The 17736-nt window shown below is 41.9% G+C and overlaps 2 protein-coding genes across 3 annotated transcripts in view; one reads left to right on the plus strand and one right to left on the minus strand.

Moving 5' to 3' along the window:
• IAH1 (isoamyl acetate-hydrolyzing esterase 1 homolog) overlaps positions 1-7788 on the plus strand; it is a 10087-nt gene extending 2299 nt beyond the window's left edge. The window contains exons 2-6 of the mRNA XM_015414013.1: positions 1162-1214; positions 1941-2089; positions 6717-6878; positions 7184-7305; positions 7537-7788. Coding sequence (XP_015269499.1) covers positions 1162-1214; positions 1941-2089; positions 6717-6878; positions 7184-7305; positions 7537-7719 — 669 coding nt within the window. The 3' untranslated portion in view covers positions 7720-7788. The remainder of the gene's footprint in view (positions 1-1161; positions 1215-1940; positions 2090-6716; positions 6879-7183; positions 7306-7536) is intronic.
• Positions 7789-9284: 1496 nt separating this feature from the next.
• The window catches only part of ADAM17 (ADAM metallopeptidase domain 17), a 50884-nt gene continuing 42432 nt past the window's right edge, over positions 9285-17736 (minus strand). The window contains exons 14-20 of one of the 2 annotated variants that reach the window (XR_001482596.1): positions 16886-17020; positions 15896-16026; positions 15179-15257; positions 12805-12893; positions 12099-12155; positions 9626-10570; positions 9285-9591 (exon numbers count right to left, since the gene is read on the minus strand). Coding sequence is in view for 1 of the 2 variants with exons in the window: in XM_015414012.1 (XP_015269498.1) it covers positions 10220-10570; positions 12099-12155; positions 12805-12893; positions 15179-15257; positions 15896-16026; positions 16886-17020 (842 nt within the window). In the remaining variant the exon portion in view is untranslated. The other variant, XM_015414012.1, reaches the window with a different exon arrangement.

Below are 17736 nucleotides of genomic sequence, written 5' to 3' on the forward strand. Positions count from 1 at the left end.
CTTTATTTCTGGAACACTGAAGTCTTTGGCTAGGAGGGTGCAGGAAATGAGCACTAAAACCATATTTTATTAGCTTTGTATTCCCTTCCTGCTCTTCTAAATTTCTTCTCCTCTTGGATACATTTGCAGCATTGCCTGTGAACAAACTGGGTACTAGACATTTGAATTTTTCTTCACATGTTACTATAACTTTTGCTGCCACTTCTTGTAAGTATTCTGCTGTGTGTGCATTTCCTGACATATCAATTGTTTCTGCAAGGAAGACATTCCCTTCTTCTTCTGTTGTTATACAAGCACATACAACAGGATCACTGTGGACATCCCTCCACCCATGAAGACTTAGGTTAACAGTGTGACCCTCTAGAGCTGTTGCCCATTGCTCCACTTCTCTGTTCATACACTTTATCCAGCAGTTTCCCTGCAACATCTGCTCTGCTGGGTGGACTGTATCCTGGTCTCAGTGACTGAACCATATTAATGAAGTGTCAGTTTTCAATTAGACAAAAAGAAGAGTTTGTCATGTAAATAAACTGGGCAATTTTTTTATCGATTAAGTTAAAATTTAATAAAATACATACATATATACACACGCACAAAGAAATGGTGGCATGTTTGACTATGCAAGTATGGGATTGCATTTTTGAATTCTTCTTTAGTTTTCTCCATGCCCGGGGTGGGAGCATTTTTGTGGGGCAGCACTGAAACTCACCTGCATCTTTTCCTCCCTCTGTTGCCACCCTTGACTATTTTTAGACTGTAAGCTCCTTGAAGCACAGTCCTCCTGTGTTCTTCTCCTTATTCTGTAAAGCACCAAGCACACTGATAGTGTTGTGTTTATACGCAGTTCCCCATCCGCAGCCTGTAATGGGAGAGTCCTAGGGAAGCTTTGCCACCTGACCCTGCTGATTGTACAAATGGACCATTTATTCTTCCAGGAAATTCCCCAGCAGCTGTTCTCACTAAGGAGTTACCCTGATTCCTAGCAAATAATCTGGGTCTAAAGGCATCAGTTTCACAGCAGGTTCAGTTTGTCTTCAGAGGCTGAGATAGCACAGCACAACCACAGACCCAGAATGCTGTAAAAAGACAGCTTGCTCCAGCAAGTTTATTTACTTATTTAATTTCACTTAACTGTTCACTTTGTGTCTGTCTCTCTCATAGTTTTCCTTCCAAGAAAATGGATGGGGAGCATCACTTGCCCATAGACTGGCTAGGTAAGAGACATTAGCTTTGTGTTTCAGCAGTATTTGCAAATCAACTGAAAAAAAGGTTCGGTGAAATTTCTTAAATATACTGACTGGGAGGCACTGGCGCATTTCCATGGATGGAAGGATTTCTTTATGGAGCATGACTTTGTCACATCCCCCCTCCACAGCCCCAACACCCCCTCCCCAAAGAGAGAAGACAAGAAAGCTGCACTCTGTGGGTGGAAATCTTTCCATCCGTGGAAACATTCCAGTAAATCAAAGTCACTATTATTAAATATGAACCATTATCAGTTTGAAATACAATGTTTCTGCCATGAAAGCTTGCAGGATGACCTTGGGCCAGTCACAGATTCCCAGCCTAACCTACCTGTTAGGGTTGTTGTGAAGATAAAACAAAAGAGTATGATGTAAGCTGCTTTCAGTCTCAGTTGGGGGGGAAGTCTGGGTAGAAATGAAGTTCATTAATGATTTGTTCAGTAATGAAATTGTTCATTAATAATTTGGAGTTGGGAGTGGAAATAAATAAATAAATAAATCTTGTGCTGTGGTGTCGTTCCCTCCCCCCTCACACTGTTTAATTATTTAATTTACAGTGAAAATATAAAACCTTAATTTTTAGGAGACTATGGTCCAATTCTAAAATGAAGAGAATACAAATGAAGTCTGTGATCACAGAAATTAGAAAATGTGTGCAAAAGTCTGATGTGTTATACATGTATATGTTTATTTCAGAAAATGTGATGTGCTGAATCGTGGGCTCTCTGGCTACAACACGAGATGGGCGAAAATTGTTCTCCCAAGACTGATTCACAAAGACTCCAGTGCTGAGAACACTGTGGCAGTAACAGTCTTTTTTGGAGCTAACGACAGTGCTTTAAAAGGTAGGGTGTGCTTTCATAGAATCATAGAGTTGGAAGGGATCTCCAGGGTCATCTAGTCCAACCCCATGCACAACGCAGGACCTTCACAGATACCTCTTCCCTGCACCCCCAGTGACCCCTGCTCCATGCCCAGAAGATGGCAAAAAAACAAAAAACCCTCCAGGATCACTAGGGGCCAAGCTGGCCTGGAGAAAATTGTTTCCTGACCTCTAAGTGGCTATCAGCATTTCCCTGGGCGTGTAAGACAGGGCCATGAGAACTAAGCACTGATGTAACCCTTCCTGCCCTCCCTCTCATGACCTGCCTAAGTTCACAGAATCAGCATTGCTGTCAGATGGCCATCTAGCCTCTGTTTGAAAACTGCCAAAGAAGGAGTGCCCACCACCTCCTGAGGAAGCCTGTTCCATTGAGGAACCACTCTAACCGTCAAGAAGTTCTTCCTAATGTTTAGCCCAAAACTCCTTTGATTTAATTTCAACCCATTGGTTCTGGTCCAACCTTCTGGGGCAACAGAAAACAACTCTGCACCATCCTCTATATGACAGCACTTCAAGTACTTGAAGATGGTTATCATATCACCTCTCAGTTGTCTTCTCTCCAGGCTACACATACCCAGCTCCTTCAACCTTTCCTGGACTTGGTTTCCAGACCCCTCAGCATCTTCTATTGCCCTCCTCTGGATTTCTGCCTATGGAACATGACTTTCTCACAACACTCCCCCACCTCCTCTCTTTTCTAGTCCTCTCCTTCCACAGTGGCTCTCTTTCAAAATATTTTATGTTAGGGACTGCCACATCATGAGAATCTTCTTTCCCATCCTGCTAGCTTGTACAGCCAGTTCCTTTTTTTTTTTTGTAATTCAATTGATGGCATCTGCTTGCTTTGCCTTGCCAATCTTAGGGTTTTATTGGATGTGAAATCTGACTGTTCATGTAAAACTGACACCATACAATTGCTTGAGTGTGTTACTGAAAAGCATTTCATTCACAATTAATGTTTTTCATATTTTAGAATAACAGATTTCATGAATCTGTAGGACTTTATTTGTTCTTCTGTTAATACTGAGTTTTAAGAGATTACTACTAACACTAGATTAAAGATAGCACAAGTAACTTGTATCAAGGGTGAAAGGGAAGGCTGGATGGGATATTGGGGGAGCCTACAGACCGTCTGCTTTGCTTCGGAGTCTGCCACACTGACTGCACCTCTCTCTCTGGATAGTGAGCGTTGTTGCATGGGTGCGTAAAGCTCCATCCTTTGCATGTGGTACAAGAGAACTTGGCCTGCATAGGCCATTTCCACACATAGAATCACAGAGTTAGAAGGGGCCATACAGGCCATCTAGTCCAACCCCATGCTCAATGCAGGATCAGCCTAGAGCATCCCTGACAAATGTTTGTCCAGCCGCTGCTTAAAGACTGCCAGTGAGGGGGAGCTCACCACCTCCCTAGGTGTCTGATTCCACTGTTGCACAACTCTTACTGTAAAAAAGTTTTTTCCTAATATCCAGCCAGTACCTTCCCACCCTTAATTTAAACCCATTATTGTGAGTCCTATCCTCTGCTGCCAACAGGAACAGCTCCCTGCCCTCCTCTAAGTGACAGCCCTTCAGATACTTGAAGAGAGCAATCATGTCCCCTCTCAACCTCCTCGTTTCCAGACTAAACATTCCCTATTCCCTCAACTTTTCCTCATAGGGCTTGGTCTCCAGGCCCCCGATCATCCTCGTCACTCTGCTCTGCACCTGCACAATTCTGTCCACATCGTTTTTGAAGTAAGGCCTCCAGAACTGCACATAATACTCCAGGTGCGGCCTGACCAATGCAGTGTACAGCAGGACTATGACATCTTGTGATTTGGATGTTATGCCTCTGTTAATACACTCCAAGATTGCATTAGCCTTTTTTTGTCGCTGCATCACACTAGCTTCTCATATTTAACTTTTGGTCCTCCCTTACCCCAAGATCTTGTTCACACACACTGCTACTCAGATGTGGATCCCCATCCAGTATATGTGTTCCTCATTTTTGTTACCCAGATGTAGAGCTCTGCACTTATCCTTGTTAAATTGCATCTTGTTTACATCCACCCACTTTTCCAGCATGTTAAGACCTTGTTGAATTCTCTCTATTTTCTGGTGTGTTCGCTGCTCCTTCCAATTTAGTGTAATCTGCAAATTGAATGAGTAGCTCCTCCGCACTCTCATCCAGATCATTTATAAAGATATTGAAATGTACTCAGCCCAGAACAGAGCCCTGTGGCACCCCACTAGGCATGTCCCTGCATTCAGATGAAATGCCATTGACAAATACTCTCTGAGTGCAGTTCTCCAACCAGTTACCTGTCCACCTATCCTACAGTCCAGTCCACAGTCCTTTAGTTTACCCATCAGAACATCATGGGGAACCCTGTCAAAAGCTTTACTGAAATTCAGGTAAAAAACATCAGCAGCATTCCCTCGATCTAGTAAGCTTGTCACACGATCAAAAAAGGAAATGAGGTTGGTCTGACAGAACCTGTTGGGGATAAATCCGTGCTGACTTCCCTGGATCACCAAGTTGTCCTTTAGATGCTCACAGATCGATCCCTTTAAAATCTTCCCTGGGAGAGAGGTCAGACTGACTGGCCTGTAGTTTCCTGGGTCATCCCTCCTCCCTTTTTTGAAAACTGGGATAACATCTGCCCTCCTCCAATCACAGGTTACCTGTCATGGGTTCAGTCCTGTTGGGAAGTGAGCCTCCCCCCCCCTTCCCCACAGACACCATTGTGGTGGATTTGTGCACTTCCAAGGGTTTCCTCAGCTTTTCTCAAATCTGCTTTGTTCTGAAGTTTTTGGGAAGATCACTTTAAAGCCTGGATGGCTGCTGTGTGGGTAGGTAAATGCAGATTTTCCCTGATGTAGTCTCTTTAGTGGCCATTTTCTTTCTGTGCCACCAGGGGATTTTTTGGAGTTTTGTTTGTGTGGGTGGGCTTTTTGGTGTTTTTTTTTTTTTTAAACCCTCAACATATTTGCCTGAAATTAAGATGATGCATCCCTTCCCTTGTCTCATCTCATGAAACGATGCTGCAATATATTTTATACAGAATGAGTTCCCTGCTCACATTCCATGAGGGCAGCGTGAGAAGGGAAGAGGACCACATTTTATTAATGTCTGTTATACACTTGCTGCCACAGGGTGTAGTGATGGTATAACAATTCCCCCTTTGGTTCCCTTTATCTACTTCTTGGTCTGAGCAGCCCCTTTTCTTTCTTCTGTCTGTCTGTCTATCCCAGCCATATGTTTAAATGTATATAAATATATGCTGACCAAACCTAGGGAACTGAGGGACCAACTAAAATCCTTTCTTTGTCTGATAATGGTATATGAAAGGCTGTTGGTAACTAACAAACTGCTTTGTTTCATTTTTTAAAGGAAATGGGTAGGTGTCAGGTTTAGGACTTAGAAGGTAAACAGGCAACAGGAATGAGGTAACTTTGCATAAATATAAACAGTAGTTTGTCACAGTAGCCGCCCTCAGCCAGCCTTGCTGGGAAGGTGGGGTAAAAATCTAATGAAATAAATAAGTAAATAAACAAGTAATTGTTCGGTTATACAGACAGGCCCTTAAAAGAAGAAGAAGAGACTGGATTTATACCCCGCCCTTCACTACCTAAGGAGTCTCAGAGCGCCTTACAATCCCTTTCCCTTCCCCTCCCCACAGTAGACACCCTGTGAGGTAGATAGTGCTTAGAGAGCTCTCTCAAGTACTGCCCTTGAGAGAACAGCTCTGAAAGAACTTATGACTGACCCAAGGTCACACCAGCAGCTGCATGTGGAGGAGTGGGGAATCAAGCCCAGTTCACCCATGCTCCTAACTACTGGTGAAGGCAGGAACATTCACACAAGTTTCAATATTTCTTCTTAACCACTAGATAGGGATCACCCCCTCTTTACTAGGAGCTATTTCCCTCAGACTTGATAGGGATCACCTCCCTTTACTAGGAGCTCTTTTCCTCGGGAGGGCCACTCGTCCTACTTCCCTAACTCAGGATCCTTCTTGATCCTCTCCCTCTGCTTAAGTCCACTGTCAACTGTAATTCTTTCTTTTTTTTTTGATAAATCTTTTTATTAATTTTTGGACAAACAAACACAAACTGGAACATATATATACTGTTTATATTGAAGTATAAACAAGTGTTTTCTTTTCTTTTTTCTTTTGATTGGATAAGGTACAGTTGTCAACTGTAATTCTTAACTCACACTCCCGACACTCAACTGTAGAATTCCATTTGACTCCCCTATCACTCAAGGTCCTCAGACCAGGTTAAAGCATTAACCGTGTACTGTCCATTATAGATAGCCACAAGTGTAGGTTGCATTAAAATGAGGTTAGACTGATTCATGGAGGATGTAGTCCGTCAATGGCTACTACCCCTCGTTACTGAAGGGAAACTCCGGATTCAGAAGCAGTAAACCTTTGAATCCCAGTGCTAGGAGTCAGCATCAGGGGAGGGCCTTGGCCTTTATGCCCTCTTTCTTGGCCCTCTAGAGCAATTGGTTGTCCACTGTGTAAAAAAGGATACTGGGCTAGATGGACCACTGGTCTGATCCAGCAACACTCTTATGTTCTTATATTCACTGGATAGATGTGAATCCTAAGCAACATGTTCCACTCGATGAGTATGCTGACAATTTGAAGAGTATGATACAGTACTTAAAGTCTGTGAATATTGCAGAGGATAAAATTATTTTGGTGACACCCCCACCCCTTCATGAAACAGCATGGGAAAAAGAGTGCATCGCCAAAGGTAAGGGAGTGTTTACATCCTGACCTCCCCCTATTTTGTATCGATAAGATTCTTTCTCCTTCAAAAAAGGCTTCCTGCACCAAACATTGTCAGCATTGAATGTGTAGGCCTGGCATGGGGTGCCTGGGAGTCTTGCTGGTTTACCATCTGACCAGCTTGCCAGCTGACTCCCTGATGAGGTAGGCTGAGGCAGTGGCAGAGTGGGCCTTGCATTTCCCCAAACAATTAACCCCCCCCCCCGCTCATATTATTGTGATCCGAATTTGTTCTATTTTGAGTTGTACTTTTTTTTCATTTCTCAACAGGTGAGATATTAAACCGTCACAATGCTACTACTGGGGAGTATGCCAAGGCATGTGTTAAAACAGCCAGAGATTGTGGCATTGAGGTCGTTGATCTGTGGACACTCATGCAAACAAACAATCAGGTATACATTTTCACACTGAAATGACTGCCTTTCCAGAATGTGTGACTGGAAGCAGCAGAAACAGAGGTGTCCTTTCTTGTTTCTGCTGACTACTAAACCTTTTTGTTTCTGCTGACTACTAAAGCTGTGTTTCTGCTGACTACTAAAGCTTCCTTAAACACAGCTTCAGTATTCTTTCTAAAAGACCACCAGAGAGAGCAAATTACAGCATCTTTTAAACTTCCGCTCTAGGACTTCAGCTGTTACCTATCAGATGGACTTCATTTATCGGAGGAAGGAAATAATTTTCTGGCCAACCAGCTTTGGTCTGTCCTGGAACGAAGGACATTGGCACTCCCTGTGCAGCTGCCTTACTGGCGTGATGTTGACCATCTTCATCCGGAAGCCAGTCTCCTAGAGAGTCCACATGAGTAATCAGAGGGACAAAACTTTAGTGTCTTGACAAGACAGCCTCGGTGTGTTTGTATATGGTGCAAAATAAAATGTCGGTTTTACTTAATGAGTTTGATTTTTCTCATTAAACTAGTGACCTTTAATAGTACTTACTGTAATAAACAATTGAGTTGCAACAATTTTTTTCTATTTGGGTGTGCAGCTTTGAGAAACAGTAATCATTAGCTGTTTGTAGAGAACATCTGAGCTATAGTTACTCAACACTGTACAGGATAGTCCCAGGCATCAGCTTCAGGTTGCAGATGGAAATTATATGCCAGTGGAAGCTTTCCTATTATTTAAGAGACACATTTTTGCATAACCCATCGATGCAACTGCTTAAATCTTGCACAAGCACCTCCCCTGCTCTTAAACGTAAGTTCAGCCTCTTGGCTAGTGTGGAATGGGGTGAACATGAGCTTTTCTGATGGGTTCGATTCATGACTTCCAAATCAAGGTGTTCTGGAGATGAGCATGTGCAATACCAGCAACAACAAAAACTCTGAAACTAATATCAAAATAGTTAAAATACCATCCCTATTATTTCCTTATATATCTAAGTAAACCAGTTACAAATAGTATAGGCAAGTGACTATTGTAACAATATAGACATAAATAGAGGATAGTGACTCTGGAGTAGTGAGCAAACCCTGATTAGTTTCTGACCCTTCAATGAAAGAATTCTTTGGACAATAGTAAATTCTGAACCAACAGTCCCTTCACATGCAAACAGAATGCTGAAGCATTCTGTGTAAGTTCTACTTATTGCCAGAAGCTTTGTTTTCAATAAAACGTTAACTCTGTAAAAAATGACTTTATTACATTATACTGGGAGTTTTCACACTCCTCTCACAAAGTTTACTACTATGTATGAAATCTAAAATTTCAAGGTTATCGAAACAAATACCCAAAAGGCACAAATTCAAGTATTAGTGTAACAAGTATCCATGAAAGATGCACATTTGTCACAGGTTTGGTTAATTTCTATCAGATATGAAAATACAAAAGTCTCACAATTAAGGCCATGGGCTCTTTGTACTTATAGTAGACATTTGATCCAGCTCATGTTTTATACAAATCAAACTTATGACATGAGTATACTAAAGCAATTGTAAAAAAATAGCAGTCCAAGCAGAAATACATTATTGTTTTCACTGATATTGTCCATGTGTTTCTACAAACGTGTGCTGTCCAGAGATCAGATTTCTTCCAGCCTACACTGACAGGTGGCGAACGAGGCATTTGTACTCTCTCTGCACCAGTCGCTCTTCCTCCATGGATTCACCATCAAGAATCTCTGGATAAGGGGCAAAACTATCCATACAAGTTATGCTGCTGGATAGGGGCAGGAAGGAGAATCCCTATTTAGCAACATTTTTTCTCCCAGGTGAATCACCTTTCATTGTATCAGGGCTGAAGCATGGAACTGAGTAAGCAAAATTCTTAAGAAATCTTCACTGAAATAAACTAGAGCTACCCAAACGCAGTGCTAAAGGGACTGCAACTCAAAACAAATAGGTGCCTAAAAATTTCAATCTGTTTTTGCATTTACATCATATGAAATCCATGATCAGCAGCCCTGATTTTTATCCCGAAATGCCTACCTGCCAACAACTGTGTGTCCCAGAATAATCATGTCCTCCCTCCACAGCTGAACGAGTCAACAGCACCCATTTTACTTTATAACAGAGACCACCGTCCAGCACACAGTTATACCTCTCTAAGTCCCACTGAAATCAATGGGCTTAAAGTTGTCAAAATCACTATTGGGTTCTGACCAATGACCATGAAAGTATTCTTGGACTCAGATCTGCATTTAAGCCCATCACTACTGCACTGCTCCCTATATCACACCTGCATCACTACTGCACTGCTCCCTATATCACACTGAGTTCCCATAAACACACACACACACACACTTCGCACCTTAGAAACTTCAATTGGCAAAATGTTCACCCTCATTTAAAAAGAAAAATACTGTTTTGAATTATTTGGGTCTGTTAATGGCTGATCCAAGAAGTCACTAAATGCTCAGGCCACACTCCCGCTGAAGTCAATCAAAACCAACTAAAACTGGGTTGGGGCTTTCGTATTAAGATGAAAACTGTCTATCAGTGCTGTTCAACTACAAAACAGTACAGTATAAAAATATTAACATGTACAATCTAGTGTCAGGCAGATTATGCCTCTACACCACAGGCTGAAGGAAATGTTCAACTCGAGACTGTAGAAAAAAAATCAAAAAGATTCAATAAACTTTTGAGGCTTTAGTTTCTTTTCTTTAAGTGGACTCTCATATACTGAAACCAAGGGAGATCATACACATGGCCAGCATCTGCAGTATGTCACTTCCTTGTTTCCCTTTCTCAATATATATATATATATACACATACATATATACACTGTATTTGTCTAATGAAATGGCTTTAGATCAAGAAGCAGAACGTGAGCCGAAAGCTCAAAAGACAGAGAGAGAGATAGGCTAGCACTCCGTTTCCTTGCTGTCCACTCTGTGTTGCCGTTGTAGTTTGAAGGATGACGCTTTCTCACTCCTTGTGACAGGGTGGTCTGTCAGGTCCTCGAATGATTTGGCAGTCGTACTGTTATTTGGGAAAGGATCCTTCTCAAAACAGTCGTCTTCCATGTGAGAGTCTGTGCTTGGGTCCTCTTGAATGGTGTCCATCCTTTGGTGGTCCAGTTTGGGGACCGCTGCTGCCACAGGCACCGGCACCACAGGCTGCAGGGGCTGGTGGCGACTCGTAGATGGCACAGTAGGGAACGGTTTGACAATTCGGACCGAAGCTGAGTCCATGCTGCTGAGCATCTCCACGTTCTGCAAGAGGTGAGTGGGACAATTACAGGAAAACACCGGGAATAGCACTACTCCTTTTACCAGATCCCAGATCCCTCGTTTCCTGCCATCTCTACGTAAGTAGTAGAAGAAGAAGAGATTGGATTTAGACCCTGCCCTTCACTACCCAAAGGAGTCTCAGAGCAGTTTACAATCTCCTTTCCCTTCCCCTCCTCACAACAGACACCCTGTGAGGTAGGCGGGGCTGAGCAAGCTCTGACAGAAACGGCTCCTGAGAGAACAGCTCTGAAACAACTTGTAACTGACCCAAGGTCACACCAGCAACTGCATGTGGAGGAGTGGGGAATCAAACCCAGTTCACCCATGCTCCTAACCACTACACCAAACTGGCTCTCATGTAGGACATGCTCTGCCTAGAGGCTACCTTACCTACACAGCATGTTTTAAATGGGAAGCTGCATCAGTACTTGGATTGCAATCACCAGGCTGACAAGAATTCAAGAACAGGATTTTGCCAGTGCTTTGGAAATCAGAACTGTAGCAGTCTACCATTGTTTGGGGAAGGGAGATGTCTGAAAATTATGGGGATTATTATAATCCCAACAAATTTAAATAGGGATAAATGAAGCCAACTTGCTCTGTTTCATTTCTCCAATAACTTTTTTTTGGGGGGGGGGAGATACAGGATAGATGTTAAACACAGAATGTGTAAAACTGAAATATTCAGGAAGGCATTTTTGCAAAGGAAACAGGGCTGTAGTATAATGAAATGGTTCCAGAGAGGGCTTTTATGATGATATAGGAACACAGTCTGTTGTACCTGTCTACTGGACAGGTTCTTGTTTTGCCACCTTGTCTGCACTGATTTTGGCATGACACATCTTACTTGCAGGAATTTTGTGATCCTAGTCCTGCTGCATCGCTTCCTGGATGTCCCGTTCTACCTGACTGCACTACTGTTCTATTTTTTTCTATTTACTGTCTTTACTGTTTTTGCAACTGGAATCATAAACAGCAACACTGCTGTTATATGCTAGAATATGCCTTCAGTCTCAGTGAGAAAGGTGGGCTATACATGAAGTAAATAAACAAATGCATCACTGATTAAATCAAAACCAGGCAAAAAATGAATAAGCCTTCTTCAGGAAGCTAGTGGACTCCTGTGTACGGCACCCCTACTGGTTGAGAATGAAGACCCAGCCAAGAGAACTGCCAGAACGCAGTACTTAAAGCAAAGCATACATCCTTCTCTGGAAGCTGCTTTATGTTTATTTATGCAAAACATTGGGTCTGGTTTTCACTGCTAAAAAATCTTTACAAGTCTCTGTCAAGAGTATGATATTGAAGACCAGGGCTTTTTCTTTTTCTTTTTAAAAGAGGTGCTGGAACTCTCAAACGGGAAATGACGTTTTCAATCGGTATACTGAAAATTCATGAACTTTTAAACATTTTAAAAATAATTTTGTCGAAGAGGTTCTGGAACTCCGTTCCAATGCGTTCCCCCCCAGGAAAAAAAGCCCTGCTGAAGATATTCAAAAAACATACTTACACTGGGGCCAAACAGAGACTTGGTGTTCTCTTCATACTGCTTATCCAGCTTTTTGTCCTATTAAAACAAAAAAATAGGAAGTACTTACCAAATGCATATATAAACAACTCTCCACTGCCTTTCCTTGAGGAAAGGCCCCAACAAGAATCCAAGAGCTGGTGCAGATGTTCTCACAACCACGTAGCTAAAGAAGTTCCTACTCATGAGGAATGGCAGTAGAATGTGGGAGGAGATGAACTAACAAGAGAGAGTGTGTTTCCATAATTAGAAAAATCACACAAACTACTGATATGATCAGTTGTTTACATAAGTAAATTGGCTGTTGGATCTCTTGAACCGGCTCTCAAACTACCCAGATTCCCTGCTATATAACAAAGAGTATGGACATCAGGACTATTCTGTTTATTTATTCTGTTTATGTGACGTATCTGTAGGGATGGAAAAAACAGTCAGCATTTAAAAGCCTGTGCATGCTAGGAGCCAGATCTGCACAGGTGTGTTTTGGGGAAGGGAAAAGAGAGAATAAAAGATGAGAGGTCCCTCACATTAGTTATCTTACTTTTAAATGTTATGATCCATGAGAAAAGCCCAAGTAGATCACAATTATTGAGCTAAACATAACATACAATACCCGGCTAAATACTTCTGAAAAGCACACCAAGTTTAAACCAAATTAAGTTGATGTCTTAAAATCCACTTTACTCACCACACAATGTACAAGAATGCTCAGAGGAATCCAAAATAGCAAGGAGAATACAACCACAGAACCTACTATGTTGTCTGCCAGAAATTTTCCTGTTTAAAAAAACCCAGAAGAACAGTGATGCCTAAACTGTAGTTGTCTCACATAACATGTCCTTGGCCACTAGCTCCTCACTCCTTTTTCAAGATCACAAAACTAATTCTGTGTTGAAAATTTACTGAAATGAATATTCAAGACCTTTAAATGCTGAAATGTGTATTAGGCAGTCTCTCCCATTATTCCAGAATAATTTATTTATTTTGTCCTGTGTATGTCGCTACATGTCAATTAAAAAAACCATAATGCTGGCAAAGAAACTTTTTAGTTCTACACAAGCTGATTATTAAAGAAAATAGGAGGCTACTCAGAGTTAGATGAAGGAGATCCCACAATATCCTTTCTGCAATGAGACAACTTATCTTTAGCCAGTACTATGAACTCTCATCAGTTTAGCGATGATGCAGGAAGCATTCATATCCCTTTTTCAAATGAGCCTTGCCAGTTATTTAATACTATTTTCTGTATTAAGCCTGACATTCTACATCTTTTGACTTATACAGAGCCTAGCACCCTGCTGGCATGATGGATATTTTTCATAAGTTTGAATGATCTTCTTTTGAGTCTTGTTTTAACATACCTTTAAATCTGTATTTGGACACATTACAAGTTCTTTCTTAGTCTGAAGATAGACTACGGCATTTTTGTACTGAATATTAGAACAGACTAAATAAAGACATTTTTCATATTTTAACAGAGCCCAGAGTTACCAAATAAAATGGATAGCTGGTAGGTAAGGCACAGACAAAAAGGATGTCGAACGCACAATACATAGTCAAGTTACCAAATTTGGCAAGGGTCACTAGTTTAAATAGCTTCATAAAACAATAAGACAGTCCACATAGTGTGTCTATCAAGACTATAAGCCATCATAGCTCAGTTATAACTGCATTCTATAACTTGTAATCAAAGGCAAACAATCATCATTTTCAAATACGGCTAGCAAACTTACAGATCTACCCAAATGGCTCATGTTGGAAACAGAATACTACACAAATCTTTGTGTGACCCAACAAGGCAAGACATGTGTTCTTAGTCATCGCTTCATTGATGCCTTTTGTAAAAAAAAGCCTGAAGCAGAATTGTACCAGCAATATGTGAACACATCACAATGAATGTTAATATATTTATTTACTTGTTTATTTATTTGAACTTTTACCCTGCCCTCCCAGCCAAGGCCGGCTCAGGGCAGCTTACAAACAGATAATTCTAAAACCATAATAAAGTGCCAGAGATCCTTGTTATTGCTGTTATCCATAAACCGTAGCAGCCATCATTCACTATACAATCAATATAGTATTGTTGGGCTGGTTTATGCACGAGCTAAGTAAATCATAGTTTATGGCCTCAGATTACGAGGGGAGGCTAGAATTTTAAAAACTCTTAACTTTACTAGATTACTCTTTTCGTACAGCTATGGGGCCTCTTAAACATGACACAGCTTAGGCCTTAGCATGTCTAAATTAGGCCCTGATTGTCATAGATAAATGTCATTAAATACGCTGCATGGTATTTTAAAATAGGAATGGGCACGAACTGGTTCATGAACCAGAATTCCGCACGAACTTGGACTGGTTCGGAGCCCATGAGCCAATGTTCAGGGAAGGCGCCTTCCCCAAACATTTACTGGACTTTTGTCCGGTTTGGCCCCTCATTTCGAAGTGAGGGGAAGTGAAACAGTTGGGTGAAATGGCTGCGTCATTTAAACCTAACAATGGGATGGGTCCACCTGTCAGCTATTAAGTTTAAATGGCTGCCAGCCATTTAACCCTTCCCAGGAGATCCCCCTCCCCCATTGCTTCTGCCGCAGCCAGAAAAAGGAGGAACCAAACTCGCCGGACCACCTCAGTTTGGGTGTGGGCCTTTGGCTCACTTCAGTTCAGGGGCCGCCCCAAACCAAAATGGGTTTTTTAGATTCATGCCCATCCCTATTTTAGACTACTACAGGAATTACTGAAGTTGTTACATACAACTCTTGTATTATCTGATTATGCTCTGAGGCCAAAAGTCACACCTCAAACCCTCCAGCCTATAAGAGGCCCTCTTGGCCTCTTTAAAAGGCATGTTTTTACAGTTCAGCCTCTTACATAAAAATAAATGTGGTTTTGCACGGTATTGCCAAACAGTGGCTACAAGGTAACGATTATCAGTGTTCCTGATATAAAGGTCTGATATAGGAATCCATCTTTATGTGCAGAAATCAAGATATTTCACACAAGCAACACAGCAGGCGTAAGAAGAAAAGTTGTGTATTTCAAGGTACAAAATAAATGCAACTTACCAAATGTATTGATGCTAAGCTGATCAATGAAAACCCAAAGTCGTTCAATCACATCCTGCACTCGCTTCTCACATTTGCCCTGAGAGACACAGTATTTGTTTAAGAAACCATTTTAATACAAAAAAACATTTCAACCAAACCATTGTGAGAGAAGGGACAGGCTTCACTGGGATGGAAGAACTAGAAAAGCCCCTTTAATTGGTGTAGAACCCAAATGTGCCCACAAGGCAGGTCTGATCATCAGACCAGGGATTAGCAGCAGTTCCTCCACATACGTCAGTAAAAATGGGTTTTCTCAGGCACGTGTTTTCTTGGTGGGGGACCCGTGCTGTGAAAGGAGATTTCAGAGGGCATAAGAAAAGCCCCAACCTTGCAAAGATTCTAGAGGCTCTGTAAAGCAGAACTTGTCTGATATGCCTTTGATGGCTTGTAAATGCAGGCTGTGGTTTGCTTTTTTTAAAAAAATGTATATTCCTGTTGATGTGCATCTGTGTTTAATTTACTTCATTTACCCACCCCCCACCTTTCTCCCCAAAGTGGGCCCAAAGCAGCTTAAATCATTCTCCTCTCCTCACAACAGCCCTGTGAGGCAGTTTAGGGCTGAGGGTGTGTGACTGGCTCAAGGTCACCCGCCCCCTCAAGCTTCCATGCAGAGTGGGGATTCGAACTTGGGTCTCCCAGATCCTAGTCTCCCCAGTCAAGTGTACGTAAACTCACATTCATGTCACAGAATCCCACAGTGCAGGGCTTCCCCTTCCTCAAATATAAGAAATTCTCGTTGGCATCAACATATGGTTTGCATCTCCCTTGTTTATCTCGACAGCAGACCTTACAGGAATGGTCCGTTTCTGAAATGAAGCAAGCCAATTACATTTTTTTTCACAGCTGCTTTTTACACAGTTACATATTATTCCTTATATAAAGGGAAGTCCTTTCACTCTCTTGATCCTAACAGCTGTCCTTTCCCGATAAACAAGCAACAAAGGTAGTCAAAGCAGTAATGGAACCAACAAAAATGTAACTGACATGAAAGAGGAACACTGGAATACACCAGGTCTGGAAAACAGAAAATAAGGGCAGGGGTTGGCTGAAGGTCACTCAGGAGTGACGAGTCACTCTCTAAGCAATTGAACGTAGCTCTCTGCTCCTCCTCCAGTGCTGCTGTAATCCCTTCATATCCTTTAAAGCAACAACAGCCACTTCTCTCCTCTTTCTCTTATGGGAAGGAGGCAGCACACATACGAACCTTTGCTTTGGACAGCACCAGCACCCTTTCTCATCCACCTCTCCTCCCTCCATACACATGTACATTGTGCACACGCACAGGAAAAATACACATGCTCTGGATGGGAAGGGGCCTTGCTATTGACTTTTTCTGTTTGCATCAAAGCTGCTATTTGCCTCTTTCCAAGGAAAACGCAGAGGCAACAGTACATTTTTCCTCTGCAGGACAAGTTTCAGGGGTGGTGGTGGTGGTGGTGTTTACTTTAGGAAGACAGCAAAAGAAATATTAATATTGCCTCAAGCCCACTTGCATATATAGGCCTAAAAAATCCTGAAACCATGGTTAGGGTTGTGGGGCTGCATTTGTGAAGGTGCTTACATGTGCGTCCCCTTGTTTTCTGGGTAATAGGAAAGATATGCAAGGGGTATCACCTACTCAGAGTTTGAGGGACTTTTAAAGGGAAGTCAGCAGTTTCTTCTCACCGTTGCAAGCACAGGAACGTAGGTCTAGCTCCCTCTCACAGAATGGTACGCATCCCCCATCTTTGCACTTTCCCAAATCCACGCAGACCGTGTCATCCGGAGCATTGCCAGGAGGAGGACACTCACTGCTATTGCCTATAAACAGATTTGGCAAGAAGGAGCTACTGCTTAGTATGAGCCTTTTTGGGTGCAAACAGGTAACTTCCGTGAGTTACTGAAAGAAACAAGAAGTCTTCACAAGGTTATTCATAATACAAGTCTGAAGGTCTTCACAGAAAGCTTCCTATAATGGATGCCAAATGAGAGTAGAAAATGACCTAGAACAGGGGCATTGAACTAATTTGTTATGAAGGCTGGATCTGACATAAATGTCACTTTGCTGGGCCAAGCCATGCGTGCCATAAAATGTAACATGAGGTACCAGAAATATAAACTTTATAAAGGTGAGTTCACATGCCGAATGGCAATAGTAGGTGAATAACAATATCAGGCTTTAAAAAAAAATTGTTTCTAAAATTCACTTTTTAAAAAGGTATGGCCATTGATTCCACTTATCGTCTCTCTTAAAAATGGAATTGTCTTTGATTTCTATTAAGTAAGGTCAGCCCTTGCAACTGTCTTAAGTTACACAACATAGGGTGGTGCAGTAGGAGGAGGTAGACACTGTGCCTCTGAGCATGTACAGAGTCAAATTGCTGCCCTCCCCCCATTAGAAACAGACTCCAAATTCTTAAAAAGAGGGAAAGAAATAAATTGTGAGATTTCAGGGAGAAACCGGGTAAAGAGGAATCAAGAGAAAAACTGCATGGGTTTCCAACAACACTCACTCCCCCGAGGTGTGCACTTTGGGC

This window comes from Gekko japonicus, unplaced genomic scaffold, assembly GCF_001447785.1.
Source record: "Gekko japonicus isolate JY-2015 unplaced genomic scaffold, Gekko_japonicus_V1.1 scaffold2597, whole genome shotgun sequence".
Classification (NCBI taxonomy): domain Eukaryota; kingdom Metazoa; phylum Chordata; class Lepidosauria; order Squamata; family Gekkonidae; genus Gekko; species Gekko japonicus.